The following is a 15,924-nucleotide window of genomic DNA, read 5'->3' as shown; positions in this document are numbered from 1 at the left end:
GTAACTTACCATTAAAAAATCCCCTTCGAACTTTGCTTGGTAATTAAAGAAAAAAGAGCATAGCAGTGGTGGGAATCAAACCCGTGTCAATGCAATGGCTACCACCGCCCTAACCCTCTGCGCCATGTCAGCCAGTGGCAACTGATGAGTTAATTTAGATATTATTTGCCTTTTTCTTTTGTTGCTCAAAGGGGGTTTTTTAATGGTACCTTTTAGAAAGTTGCGGCCCGGTCACCGAGATAGACCTCCGAAAGAGAAACTTTATTAAATGATCACTTCAGTTTACTGACTTCCAAGTTCCGCAATACGGGAAGCAAAGGACGGAAAACCGTAATTGGTCGCCTGCCCCGATAACTCAATTGGTTAGCGCGTGACTTCGTAAACAAATAAGCTTCAACATCGAGCGGCGCTGGTTCGATTCTCGGGGTGTGCGCTTGAGCAATGCACGTTAAGGACTGCTCTCCATTCAGCGGCAACTGATGAATGGAATAATTCCCCGGCAACAAGACTTCAATAATCGGGAGGCATCACTCTGTCAATCTCGGTGACCGAGTGTGCGTCAAAAACCTCTACGGTACAAGTAGCCTATGCGGAACTGCCAGGAATAACCCATCAAGGCTTTGTCAATCCGAGGATAAAGATTCAAACAAACAAAACTGTGGTGACTACTTTTTGGGTGTTCACATTTTTTAGAAAGTTTCAAACGCATGCTTGATTTGCACAGCAACTCTTTGTGTCGTACCTTGTTTGTTTGTTTGTTTGTTTATCTTTATCCTGCATTGCGGGAAAGCGGACTTGAGCGCTATGCATCGGTGTACGCCTTCCGACATACACCTGACCCACGCTGCAGCGGACGGCAATGTCTGTTTTCCGGTTGTCTACTTGACTTATGACTTAAATTTGGTACTACCCATTACTCGAAATCGATCACTAGGTAGAGGCAATTATCGTTAAGTTTCTTGCCCAGAGAAACAACAGCAAGTGCGGGTGGCTGGAGTCGAACGTGCAGGCTCTCGACCACATCAGTTTATTGTATGAACAGCTAATAAAAAAGTTTCACACCTAGTATGTATTTAACTTTAAAGCCTGCTGAAAAAAGTGAACGCCCAAAAACATGGTCACCGTACGCCACTGATACGAACTACAAGAACTGTTACCTAAGGCTGCTTACTGGTTGGTTTGAATCTTTATCCTCGGACTGACGAAGCCTCTGGTTATTCCTGGTAGTTTCGCATACTTGTAGAGGCTCTTGACGCAGGACCGGTTACTGAGATTGGCAGAGTGAAGTGTCAGATTGTCGAAGTGTTGCTGTTTGTAAAGTATTCCATCCACCAACCCCGAGAGTCGAATTAGCGACGCTTGATATTTCTTTATGCATAAAGTGAGCTACTGAGTCACGGGTTTGGCCCTTGTTATAATTTTATTTTCAAATCTAAGCAAATACCACCTGGTAATTCGCTTGAGAGTCCGCCCCGATAGTTCAGTGGTTAAGCGCTCGACTCAAGATCACGCGGCGCTGGTTCGGCTCTCGGGGTGTGCGTTTGAGCAACGCATTTCAGGAATGCTCTATATTCAGCGATGCCTAATGGATAGAATGAATTCCCGGCAACAACACTTCAACAGTAGTTGCTACGTTCATCTGATGAAATTGAAAGTAAAATTAACAACAAACAAGATGGTTTAATTGGTTTATTGCTTCACTGACGTTTCGCGCACCATGACAATGCGCATCCTCAGTGAGCGGTTACTTTCCACGTTAAAATTACGTAAAAACTTCCAACAAAACATATTTTTTTAAATATTGCGTGTTATATTTTTTCTTGCCTTCAATCGCACTACAGTAGTATATAACCTGGTGAAACTTTATTTTGTATGTTATTCGCGCTGAGGATGCGCATTGTCATGGTGAGCGAAACGTCAGTGAAGCAATAAACCATCTTGTTTGTTGTTAATTTTACTTTCAATTTCATCAGATGAACGTAGCAACTAGTGCTAGAAACGAGAATTGTCCTGATGAACACCCAAACTTTTCAGTATTCAACACTTCAACAATCGGAAACTTCACTCTGTCAATCTCGGTAACCGGCCCTGCATCAAAAGCTTCTACAAGTATGCGAAACTATCAGGAATAACCTATCAAGGCTTTGTCGGTTCGAGGGTAAACTGTTACAGCGTTGCCAACGTGAAACTAAAACACCACAACCTTGCAATTCATGCCAGTAAGCCATTATCAATGTATTTTCTTTCCCACCCAAACTGACCAATATTAAAAAAGCACAAAAAGGAGCTGCCTGACTCCAGGGCTCGAAGTTAGTCGAAATACTGTGCTGAGACAATGAGTGTTATTCTCACATTGGTTCAACGTTGCAAGGCAAATTAAAGTGGGGAGTGCAGAGAGAACGGAATCCATTTGTTACATCAATATTGGCCGTCACTGATCGACTATTGTTACGTCAGCAAACGACGACACGAAACAAGCAAATACGTCATCCAACACATAAATTGGAGGTGGTCATGACCCAGGCAGCAAAATCTGTCATATTTACATTGATTCAACGTCTGCAGGCATTGGATCAATGTAAAAATGACGGATTTTGCTGTCTGGAGGAAGTTTGCCTGCACATTAACCTGACATCTTCAGATGTTAAGCCAATGAATGGCCTGGCTACCCCAGGCTAGAGTGCAGTGCCCTACAAATGTTGTCCACATCACACTATGACGTAATAAACAAGATACTGTGCAAACGTCGAGGTTGACGCAAATTGTGATCACGTGGCTAATCATTCTCAAGCCGACTATCCCAGACCAAAAAATCCGTCATTTTTACATTGATTCGTCTGCAGACGTTGAATTAATGTTAAAATGATGGATTTTGTTGTCTGACTACGAATCGTTGACATGGTAACGTCACTGGAACAAAGAGGGGTTGTGTGTGCGCACTACTTTACCTACCAAATCATCAATACTTTACTGAGCGTTATTACAATTCTTAACGTAGCAGAAAAACAGATTGATTATGTTACGGACGGCGTGCCTCGTGAGGTTTTGGAAAAGCAAGGAAGGGTTTCCAGACAACAAATAATTCGCTTTTTCCATTGATTCAACATCGGCAGACGTTGAATTAATGTAGAAAGCATTGATTTACTGTCTGGATTTCGACCTGAACTAAAGTTAGAGCTAAAAAGGTGGAAAAAACGGCCAATACACAAAGACTATGTTCTGTCCACCAGCAGCACAGGGCGATTACTATTGCTCAGGAGTTGAAATAATGGACGTGTTTTAACATAAATTCAATGAGGCAAAGCGAGAGGTCTCACTTTCTACAATTGGCTTGCTGGGGTAGCAAGCCACAGTCTACTACAGGGCAAATGGATACTCTGACACTTCTTCCAGTGTTCGCTTTCGTCTGGAAAGTGAAATTCGTGCTTGACAGGAAGGTTCCTTTGCTGTGAGCTTATGGTCTCAACGTGATACAATCGTAACAAAAGGACAGTTTGCGGGGTATAAGACTGTGGGGACAGGGGTTTATCAACTACGAGGTTTCTGCAAACCGAAGTATGAAGCCATTGGACAGGCGATTTCAGTCGTGCAAACAAAATCCACCTTTTTAGATTGCAGACGTTGAACTAATGCAAAAAGAACGGATTTTGCTTGCTAGGATTTACATACAGCCAATTAGAAAAGATTTAAGGTAAAAACGCATGCAGGTTAAACTATCGTCATGTCCAATTCTAGTAAGTGTGACCCCTCCGAAGAAGATAATAGATTTAGTTGGTCGTTTGTTGTTGAATTTACATGCGAAACGTTTCTATTGGTTGTGAAACGCACATGCAAAAACGATACATAAAATAATATTCCGCCAATGACGATGCCAGCAAAATGAGTGATGTAACTTATTGGCACCTGTTTAGTGTTTAGTCTTCAAGCAAACTTGATCTGTTGCTACCCAGACAACAAAATCCGTCGTTTTTGCATTGATTCAACGTCTGCAGACATTGAACTAATGCAAAAGTGACGGATTTTGCAGCCTGGGCAAGGATATGATTCCTGACACGCGGTGGAGCTGACGACACACCACCAAGCCAAGCTCACAACCAGCTACGTCACACGGGGTTATGTGATGGACATCGCAACGTTACAAAAAAAGCAACATGTGCAGGTTTGAAATCTAAATTTATTTGCAAATAGTTTGAAAGATTCTGTTCGACGAGGGTTGTGTTGTTCCCAGTGTATGGACTCTGATGCAGAGTGGACGTTACACAACTAAATTATACAAATAAAACATCTTAGAGGCGTCCAACCTAAGAACGCATCCAGTGGTGATTGTTCGTGTTCCTGTACGAAACAGCACAAGACTTGCTAACTTTGGAGATTTGAGTTTGTAAGTTGCAGACTTGCGGAGACTATCTGTGGCATGCAAAGCTATATGTAGAATGGACGTGGCCCTTTTCTTAAAGGTTGGACGCCCACAATTCAAAGCTTCCTAGCTAACACATGAACAGCAACAAGACATCAAGCTTCCTTCGCAAGCACAAGCAGCTAACAGTCCACTGCGGTCGGATGTAGTCTAATCCTGAACAACTTGCAGCAGCTTTCCCGAACAGAGATAAAACTACGTTAAAATTGATATTCTTTGCGTTAGGAAAATAAAATAAAACGGATATTTGTCGCAATTATTCCCTAGTTTTAAGTTGGCCGCGCCAGGCTAGAATTGAAACAATAAGTTAGTAGTTGATCTTCTGTTGTCTGCCCACTGGTGCCATGCAAGGCATGGATTAACATTGTTCGTAGAAGTGGGTGGAGTTTAGTGTCTCCACCATTCAGCGGCATTCCCAGACTTTAACAAGAAGATCGACGCTCCCAGTAACAATATAAGGGGCGGTCTTGTGGACATCTGCCAATGGAAAAATATAAATACAATATAACAGGAAAATGGAAGTATTTTCTGACAGATGTTAAACACCTGTTATTGCTAACAGACCAAAATTCAACACCTAAAAAGAAATTAATCACACAAAATTTGCTTTCAGCCTCTGGTATGTTCTGCATCAACGTGCATTGAGTTGGTACAACGGTCTAGTGAGCTACGGACAAGCTAATTAGACTCGGTGTGCCTTTGCCACGAATTTTGATGCTTGTCGTATGCAGCCCTATGCCCAGCACATGAACAACAGGATTAAGTGAACGGGAAGGCAGGGAAGCCAACCTTAGTATTTACCTTCATCAGACACGGCGTTGCATATCAGACAAAACAGCACGCTCCCGATCGGTGCCAAACCGGCGCCCTCTTGGGCATCGTACAAGAGCTTACTCAATCACGCAGCCTATCGCTTAATAAACTTGACTCATGGGAAGAACAATGAAAAAGAGCTGCTTGGTGACATCACTTACCGAGATCTGTGACGAAGTGTTCGTGAGCGGACAAGGTTTTGTGGCAGCGTCTGTTCTTGATGTCCCACACCCGCAGGGTCTTGTCGTCGGACGCGGTCAGCAGGAACTTACCCCGGGGGTGGAACAACGCACCACGTACCCAGTTGTCATGTCCGATCAGGGTGAACAAGCACTGGCTTGTTGAGACATCCCAAACACGAAGGGTCTTGTCTCTTGATCCCGAAAGAAGAAACGGACCCACTCGATCTCCTTTCCTAGTCTGTGAGGATAAACTAGGGATTTTAGATCATGGCAATTCGAAAATACATCTACTTTGGCTTATCCGTAACACTAGAAGGGTCACGTTTTTTTGTGATTTATAAAATAATTACATTGAAAAAATTTCTTCAAGTATGCAGACAAGGTATGCTTGGTGTTCAAGATTCAGTATATGGCAAAACCTTGCTACAGCAAACTATGCAACCGGGAAATGAAATAGACCTGATTAACACACCACGAGCAAAAGTTAAATCACTAAGTAAAAACAATTGATACAAGCTAAGAACGGGCTGGATATAATCAATGGTGTGCCTATAGAATGAACTATCACTTTATCATTGCACAGCTGCAAGTGTGGCAGGTTAGTTGGTTTTGAATCTTTATCCTCGGACTGACAAAGCCTTGATTGGTTATTCCTGGTAGTTTTGCATACTTGCAGAGGCTTTTGACGCAGGGCTGATTACCGAGATTGGCAGAGTGAAGTGTTCCAATTGTTATTCCTGGGAAGTTACTTCATCCACTAGGTGCTGCTGAACGGAGAGCAGTCCTTAACGTGCGTTGCTCAAGCGCATACCTCAAGAGTCGAACCAGCGCCGCATGATCTTGAGTCGGGCGCGTAACCACTGAGCTAACGGGGCGGACATGGGTTTATGTAATAAACTAATCATGTAAGCAAAATAATATTAATAGGTGATTCTTAACATCTCAAACTAGAAACCAAGAAGCCAGCTTACCTCAATGCCAGCAGCAGAGCATACATTGGGATACGAACTCTCCGGTGCCCAAGCCACGCACTCCACCACGTGGTCGTGATCTCTAAGCTCAGCCTTACACTCGGTGGTGCCAGTGATCCACACGCGCACCTGAAAAACCCACACGTGACCGATAGTTTGCATGTCGGTTCATCACATGAAGGTGATAACTCAATGCCCGAAGATGGCTAGATAATGCATAGCCAAAAACGTTCGCAGCTTTCTTAGCAACAATAACACGATAAATGTCGATTCGTTGCTTGATTTCGTGGGTTCATTGGCGAAACCAAAAGAGAATTTTTTTGTAAACTTTGAAATAAACGCCAGTGGTTTGGTGTTTGTCCTATTCGGGTTCTGCTCGGCCTTGAAATGTGTTAAATCAGGGGTGCCCGACATTTTGATCTCAAAGGTCTACTTTTAAAGTAATCAACCTCCTGAGATCCACCAAATCAGCGTTAACATCGCAAAGCCACAATAGATCGTTGCCAATCACGAACATGAGCAATCGCCATAATTGAACAGCCAACGTATATTTATTTAAACATTTTCAATAATATCAGAAGAGCTGGTTGGAAAAAATCCAAGGAAGTATCGGGGATTCTGTATGGAAGAGTGCTTTTCCAGAAAATGAAAGGCATTGTTGATAAAGCAACTCCAATGTGGGACGGAGCAGAAGGAAGAACCAGGAGGATTAGAGATTTAAACAAGTTGGAATCAACAGGAATGAGAATGCTTCAAATGATATGTACAAAAAACCTTGAAGGATAGAATTAGAAATAAAAGTATTCGAGAGATGACAGAAGTAGAAAGCATCAGTAAGTCCCAGGTTAGAAGCCACCATTTGTGGCGATGGTATGGGTATGTGAAACGTATGTCCGATGACAAGGCGCCAGTGATAGCAAAGAAGATTTCCAGAAAAAGAAAATTGGCAGACTAAAAAAGACATGGTTAGAGTTGGTGAGAGACGACATTAGTGCAAGGAACCTGGACACCATGGACAGAATCGACCCTAACAATAGGGAAACATGGCTACAGGGCTGCAAAAACTGGCTAACCACTGTTAGCATGGATAAACGTCAGGTATCATCTACTGAAGAAGGGACAAACGGATGATTATTTTCGGGCTGATTACCTGCTTTTCTTTAGCAAAACTAAAATCAGCAATACAGAATATAAGTAAAGGAAAACCGGTTAGGAAATGAAATAACATGTTAACTGTTCGGTTTTACCAAAAAAATACCAGTAAAATCAACACCACAGGTATTGCATGTACATTTAAACGAAACATAGTTTTTCTCAAAAATCTTCTGCTTTTTTTTTTGTCGTATCCGGGCTTGCACCTGGCAGTTGAAGATTTAGATTAAGTGGACGGGAAGGCAAGGAAGCCAATCTTCGTGTCCATCTTCAGGCATCCTGCCAAAGACACAGTCACATGCCCTTGAGCGGTGTCGAACAGGGGCCCTTTCCAACGTTGAACCAATGGCACTCACAACTCGGCTGTGCAAGTATCTTTAGTGGCACGGTAGAAGTAAAAAGAAAAAATTAGCCAGATATAAAACAGGTAGATCTGATACATTGAGCTCGCCGGTTTGTTCAATACGCCAGACAATTGATATACCTTTTGATTATTCATTTTTTGCACACACCATGCGATCGACGAGATCAGTTTGCGATCAACCAGTACATCGCGATCGATCGGTTGGGCACCCCCTGTGTTAGATTGTCTCTCTTGACCTGGATGACCTCAATCAAGTCAGGGGTTACTCCAGGTCAATTAATAGCCGACATTTTATTTGAAAGAAATTTTATTAAAAACACTTGAAAACGCCACTTCTTGTGACACGTCGTTGGGTTAATGAGCATCTCAAGCAAGCACTAACCGTCTGATCATTGGAGCAGCTGGCCAGCATCAACCCATCAGCGCTTGGACGCACCATCCTAACCCACTCCCTGTGTCCGATGTAGGTCTTGATGCAATATCTAACAATGGAACCAAACAGTAACCCTTTGCAATAACTGGCCATTTTGTGCACATGCTGTCAATCACTCTCATAGAGAGCCTTGTCAACAAGGATTTCTTCGGTCATAATGCAGTATGCGTCAGAGAGCAGACTGGCTGAGGGATCAATTGAAAATGAATGCACAAAACCAACCGCAAACGCCATTGATATTAATGCATTGTCAGAAGACCAAAGACTGCCATTTCCTTCGCCAAATTGTGGAGATTAATTCATAAAATGAAAGGCTTTCACCTTACCAGTATTATCACAGCAAAATAATCTCACGCATGGGGAAAATTATTATAGGCTATGCTTGATAAGTTGGCAGCATTGTGACACCAAAAAAAAATCGATTTGAGATGTTGAATCTGGAAGCTACTTGAAGATTACCAAGCTGCTTTAAATACTCATTGTACCTTATGGCTTCCATGTCTTCTATTCTAGCCAACAGTAAATCAATCCTGTAGGCATGTCATTACATTTTAGATTGAATATCCAAAAGAACAAATTTACTGGTTAGATGGCTTGTTGGGAAAACGCTTTCCGTAAACGTTGGATTTTAAACTACAGAAAGAGACGTGACAAAGGCAAAAACAAACAAGTCAGCAAAGAATAACTGGGTCTCCGATGCCCCTGAACCAACATGAGACTTACCCCGTCGCCAACTCCCAAAGCTTGATGGTCTTATCGCGACTAGCTGACACGATGTGGTCGCCATCGGGCATGAAGCAGACAGAGGAGACGTTGTGGTCGTGACCTGGCAGAAGATTGCAGAGATTGTTACCGGACTCAGGAACATGAGATATTACGGTGGGATTTGCAAGTCTTCGCTTCAATTTCTTTTATATTTTCAAGTCACTATTATTTTAGTCCTAAATACAGCAGAGAAGAAAACTTTTGTGTCGTCACAGAAATCAGGTTTAGTCTAAAATCTGGAGTACAATAACTTGCATTTTAAAGCAACTCCAAGACACACTGACGCCGTACGTACTACGTCGTAAGGTATTTTCAATGAGGACAAGCAAGCGGAATTACAATTGCCCACCTAGAGCACACTACATTGACTAATGACGATACAAGCTACGCAGGTGATCAAAGTCCAGTTTCAATAGACATAACAAAGCAAGCTCACCTGTGAGCGTCTTGGTGCATTCGAACTCTGTGAAATCCCAAATCTTGATGCTAAGATCGGCAGAACACGACGCTACAACAGCAATGAAGGTTATTGCTATGACAGAGACAGATTAGAGCACGATTATTAAATACGTCGGAACTCTAATTACGCTTCAAGCACCTTGGGGAGTTGAAACATACACAATCTGAGTGACAAGCTTGAATCAAAAAAGTAAAGAATGTTCACATAATATGTTCAAACTGTGTTGCAAAAAGAAAACAAACCTAAAATTTTTCCGGAGTTGTCGAAAGAAATATCTTGTACCGTGTCTGTGTGCCCTTTCAGCGTGCGCTCAAAATCGCCTGTCTCGTAATCCCATACCTGAACACAGGAAAGAAATAGATAACTTAAATTTTTTTGCAAAATTTGCACACAACAGCTTGGTTCCTAAATGAGAAAAAAAAACTTTTACTTCGCCCGGTTAGAAACATAACGTAGCTACTCGATAAATTTTAACAGTAAATTCCTTTTTGTGAAGATTTGCTGCGAACGGTTAAAGCTTCAAAATGGAAGCTAAACATCAATACAGGAGACCTATTCCTTGCGACGTCATGAATATTTCATCGCACAAGAGTCGTCTGCGCACCGCGCCCTGCCCGACCGAGTGACGTCATTCAATAATGCAATGACGTCATTATAAAAGCAGGCGCTTTCAGTGGAAGGAATTTAGCAATGGCTTTCGTTCATTCGAACCAAAATAAAGAACATAATAAGACCAATGGCAGGTACCGATGCGACCACAAGAGATGTCTAATACAAATCAGTGCAAACATGTAAGAAGTAAATAAAACACTTCAAAAGTTTAAATTTGTTTGTTGATTACAGCAATCTTGCTTTTAGTTCACTCTGATTGTGTCTTATCGATTAGCGTCTACTAACGCGTTGAATCGATGTAAAATATGTCACTTTGCCGTCTGGGAAACTGTCACAATGACAGTATGTTCCTTGCTGAGCATTCTAAATGTAATCATTAATTAAACGCGTTTGATTTCTCGACTTGAGACCTTAATCGTAGAGTCCTCAGCTGCAGACGCAACAATGCTGTAGACTGGATGGAAGATGACGCGAGTGATTGGACTTCGATGTCCACTAAGCGCACAGCGTTCGGGAGGCTTTGGAATCCACTCGGATGGGTCCTTTTTGTTGTGGGATGATATTCCATCCCGGGTCTCTTTCTGGAGTTCGCTCAGTTTAGCCTCTAAGTCCATGACCTGTATAAAGTTAAACAATTTGCACCAAGTACAATATTTTATGAGCACTTACAAAACAAGTGGATGTAATTTATAAAACAAGTCTTAACGCAATAATCAAACTAACGGCAACTTTTTCAAATGTTTTAATTTTCAAGCCACTTCTATACGCCATGTACATGTTTGTTTCTAAGCAATGCAGTGAACTAGAATAAATATAACAAGCTTTGGCTTTGCAAATAAAAAACTTAAAGCAAACAAGACTTCACACTATATATAATCCATGGATTAAATCAGTGAGAATATTTAAATACTCTAATAATATTGCATACAGGGCAAGTTTCATTTCAAGTAAACTATAGCAGCGCAAAATAATTATTAAAAAACAATGGAGCAAGAATAATGAAATCTGAAGACCAACAAGAAAGTGTCAATACTAAGTTTGTGGTAGAAAAATATTCAATAACTATTAATGCAAGTATACCAACAAAAGGTACAATGCAAAAAAACACACAATGCACGATAAAGCAACTAGCAATGCCATTCAATAGTTGTAGATATTGTGTTGAGGCATAATTTAGATCTATAGCAGATGATACCTTTCTCTGCAATCGCACAACGGAAGTCCATTTCTTTTCTAAAAGGCCGTCAAATTTTTTATCACGTTCATCATTCTGCAATTAAAACACACAATCAATTCCAGAAAATTCTCAATTTGGATACTACCGATTTGATGATAGGTAGGTATGACCCATGGAGACCTTTATACACAAGCCATGACAACGTGCAGCTTCAAATTTGACTGAAGGCCGACTTGTTAGAAACCCACATCCCAAGTATAAGTTAATAGTTTGAGCATTAGTTAATAAATGTAGTCTTTGAGTATAATTTGTATGATTTTGATTTACTTCTGTAGTATTGTTACCATTCAAGTTTAAAACAGACTAGATTTTGGCACTTGTGCTGGAAATCCAAAATGTGTCTGGCAACACTGGGAATTGAGAAAAATTTGTAACTTTTTAAACTTGAAATGTGGAGTTTTTAAGTGATTTGAGATTCCGTGATCAAACTTTGGCAATTTGGATTTTCAAAACTTTAGAGAGATATAAATAGGGGGAGGAGGTGAAATTTAATTTCAACTTTAGCCCTGATTTTAAAATAGGCCTACAACAGTACATTTCAAGACTACTGGAATTTTTTTTTAAATTTTCGTCCAAAAACTCCCCAACCCTGAAAATTAGTTTTGGTGAAAATTGTCTTGACTCTTGACGTCACTTCTTGTTTATGTTGAAAGTTGAAAGACAGCCGCAAACAGTTTTTCTTGTCTTAGATCAGGGGTTCTTAACCTTTTTTGACTCGTTTACCCCTTGCCGAATGAAAAAAGTAAAATTTACCCCCACTGTTTTGGTGGCCCCTTGTGATGTCATCGTGTCTAGTCAACCATACGATACACTGAGGTTTTTGAACGTCAACATATGTCAACAACCCAAAGTCAACATATGATTCTAAACACCATGATTCTAAATAAGTTCACTTCTTCGACATAACAACTACAGATTGTTTAACTTATTTATTCACTTCAAAATAATTCATATGCAAAAGACGTTGACTGTGCAGTCTGTCCACCCCACAGTCCACTAATGAAGTATGAGACAAATGGAGCTACGCCACGTTTCAACCATTGCAAAAACAATGCACTTTTTTGCGCAATAAAAGAAGTTGCAATCTTATCAGAGTTGCAATCCACTTTGTGGTCGATGTCCTAATTAGGTTCTGCACTGTAAAAATGTAGCACACATACGCTACTGAAATGAAACTGGTAGTCTACTTGCGTGGAGATAAAAGAAAAAGACGAAAACTTACATTAAGCATAAATTTGAATCACAATCGAGTGCAACACTACCAGTTTTTTAATAACAGAAAAAAATAAAATTTGCTTTAATTTGTGATTCAGTAAATTTACCCCCTCGGTAGGTGAAATTTACCTCCAGGGGGTAAATTTACCCCCGGTTAAGAACCCCTGTCTTAGATCGTCATAAAACACGTGAAAGTAATTATTTCAATTGGTATGCATTACTACGCGCACAAGCGCAACAATTGGTACACAACATCAGGACGAGCCCATTTGGGCAAAACCCTCTTGGGCTAAACTTTCGCTACCGACGCCCACATGATCAATTATATAGGTTACCACCATGTGGGCGACGACCCAAGTGGGTGACGGTAGCGAAAGTTTAGCCATTCGGAATGGTGATAACCTATATAATTGATCTAGTTGCTTTGCGGCGTCACGATTTATCGTGAAGACAAACGACGATCTCACAAGAGGAATGGCCAAAAAGTGGTTAGCGTCAGTTATGAACGCTCCCTAACCATTATGGAAACTTGTTAGTCGCAATACCGATGCTGATGGTGCATTCTGTTCAAACATTTTTCGGTATAAGCGACAGGCAGCGGAATCATCCGGCAACCATTGCGAAGTTCTGATTCCGTGTGACTTCAAGTCTTAAAATGTAACGAGTGTCAGTCACAATGTGTTTTGTAAATTGCTGATGAGCAATTTGGGAAAAAAAGAAAGGGATTGAGAGGAGAATCTCAGAATGAGGACTAGAATCAAAAATGTAACGTAAATTTTTGCAGACAGAAGCCAAGGAAGTTTTATCAGTTATCATAATAAAACAAGCTAATAGCAACTTTTTTTTGAAAAATAGATTTTGGAGATAACAAAAATTTCCAAAATTTTTTCCAGAAGTCTTAGAATGTATAATACTGTTGTATTCTAAAACCAGGGCTAAAATTGGATTTGAAAAAAACACCGATTAACCTCCCCCTCCCTAAAAGTAAATTTGGTTTATAGTTCAAAATCGAAATTACATTGGCCCCCAGTTTGCATGTGGTCAAGGCCTGTGTATATAGATCGCTATGGTATGACCTTTGCTTTGACACCACTGCAACTGGCAGATAACGCAACCTTGATAATGCATTTCTGATCGATCTCTTGTTTATGAGTGTTGGTATCATTTATTAATTTTTTATGGATACAAAAGCACTTTTTAATGAATTTACTAGTTCAAAAGGGTCTTGCAGTGCATTTTGACACAAGTACATCAATTGTAGAGCCATTACAGTAATGAATGCAACAACACATAAACAAGTGTCTGTAATGTGTAGGTGAATCTAGAGCGTAAGCTCAGGCAGTAGGTCTCGAAGTTCACTTTATATATAGAATTACAAATCCATCAAGATTGTAAACGTAACAAAATGTACTTCATACTTACCAAGTTTGCTTCTTGATTAAAAGCTTCAATAGAATTGGAATATCCATTGGCACGTAGATATTCGCGAATGGCTTGATTGCTAAATAAATTAAAGCGAAGTTAAAAGACAATTTACCAACTGACCATTGTGTTTGACCTACTTGTATATTAAGACTTAACTCTAATGGTGTTTTTAACTTTGCAATACAAAGCAAAGTTCTAATGTAATACTTAAGCTAATATTTGATACAAAACGTTAAATAACAGTTTCTCAACTGGTGCTTTATAAGTTATCATAACCAATAAAAGCAGTGGAGTATACACAATTACACATACAGTAGAAAAAGATCGAAAAAACAGTAGAAAAAATACAAGTAGATACAGTAGAAAAAGATATGTATATTATTGTATAAAAAAACTATCCACTAAATATAAATTGTATAAATAAACTATCTACTAAATAAACTATCCAGTTAGCTACATAAGGCACATATTGCAAGTATGCACAGTTTGATAAATGTACTTACAGCTCATCCTTTTGCCTGGCTGACAAGACCATTGCTGCAATCAAACACCGCTGATCATTACACAAAAATTAACTGGAAAATTAATTCTTATGTCAAGCTGGAAAATATGAAGCTGTGGATATAATGTAGTAATCATATGTGCTGAGTTTGAAATGGTTGCAGGTGTGAAAAAGCATGTCACGATATATTATACACTATACAGTGACATAAGCTTTTGTTATATTAAGTTTTTGTTGCACAGACAAAGAAACTAAATAGACCGGGAGCCAGGTCGATTTATTTGACTGTCTGGGTCAGTAAGGTTTGACAAGTGTTTCTAGACTGAAATCAGGGTTGGAAAAAATCATGATTTTTTTTAAAAAATCGGATTTTTTTGATTTAAATCAGATTTTTTTGATTTTTTTTATATAAAAAAGCGTGAAGTCTACTTGGGGGAAGAGATCATGTTAGTAAGATAGCAGAATTATTTTTAACGCCTGCCCTTGATTGATTGAAAGGCTTTGCTTTGCAAGTGTTTAATCATTTTTATCATCATATTGTAGGCTAGCCTGTCTATTGCACATATTTTTAAGTAGGTGTGAAATGTTGCTTTATGCTAAATCATAATGTGCATATCGAGATTGAGGTACGTCTCAGACTGTCATCTCACTACACTAAGATCTTTCCTTACGTTTGAGCACACATCACTTTGCTTTTTTGCTCAACTGATGCATAGCCTACAACCAGACTTTTTGCAAAGAAAGTTTAACTGTGTAATCTAATTATGTTACCGACGTACCATACCAAAACAATAAAAGTTCAGATGACACAAAATTGCATTTTATTTTGCATTGAGAAGTTTGTACATAAATACAAGCTCGCCAGCTTTTGCAGTGCCCAATCGATTTCGAACTTCTGATTGAACCAGACCAAAAGTGGAAAAAACTCGCTCAAAAACTATGTTTAGTGAACAACACTGTTTGTGAACTGCCAAGTAAACTAAGTTGCCTTTCAAAACATGCATAGCCTATAGCCTTAAGTATTTAAATATAACTTTTGTATTACAGAGAAGCAGTGAAACGTTTGTTGATGTATTTATTTTTATTTTAGCAAATAAAAAATCATTTGATATTTTTAATTGATTTTTTTGATTTTTATTATTTGATTTAAATCATGATTTAAATCATTTGATTTAAATCAACCAACCCTGACTGAAATTTTGTGTAGATTTCAAAAATAAACCTCTTGCTTGCACTAGCCTGACCGTTTTTGTTATATTAAGCATTTTCCGAGATGATACCTGTCAATATTGCTATATCCGTTACGGTGCACCATTTGCCCCCCAACCTTTAGCAAAAAGCCTGAACTTTTTTTGCTTATGAGGTTATCTTAGAAA

General features: G+C 39.7%; 1 protein-coding gene across 1 annotated transcript; it reads right to left on the bottom strand.

Moving 5' to 3' along the window:
• Positions 1–2,125: 2,125 nt before the first annotated feature.
• LOC145784246 (lissencephaly-1 homolog B-like) lies at positions 2,126–14,662 on the bottom strand. Its single transcript, XM_082596032.1, has 11 exons — positions 14,550–14,662; positions 14,044–14,122; positions 11,365–11,439; positions 10,580–10,786; positions 9,800–9,896; positions 9,534–9,605; positions 9,056–9,158; positions 8,282–8,381; positions 6,384–6,512; positions 5,392–5,650; positions 2,126–4,894 (listed from the first exon to the last, which is right to left on the bottom strand). The coding sequence occupies exons 1-11, from the start codon at positions 14,579–14,581 to the stop codon at positions 4,821–4,823; spliced, it is 1,227 nt and encodes a 408-aa protein (XP_082452158.1). The 5' UTR covers positions 14,582–14,662; the 3' UTR covers positions 2,126–4,820.
• Positions 14,663–15,924: the final 1,262 nt, after the last annotated feature.

This window comes from Aplidium turbinatum, chromosome 15 (genome assembly GCF_918807975.1).
Source record: "Aplidium turbinatum chromosome 15, kaAplTurb1.1, whole genome shotgun sequence".
In the NCBI taxonomy this organism is placed as follows: Eukaryota; Metazoa; Chordata; class Ascidiacea; order Aplousobranchia; family Polyclinidae; genus Aplidium; species Aplidium turbinatum.
This window is presented reverse-complemented; position numbering and strand designations above follow the sequence as displayed.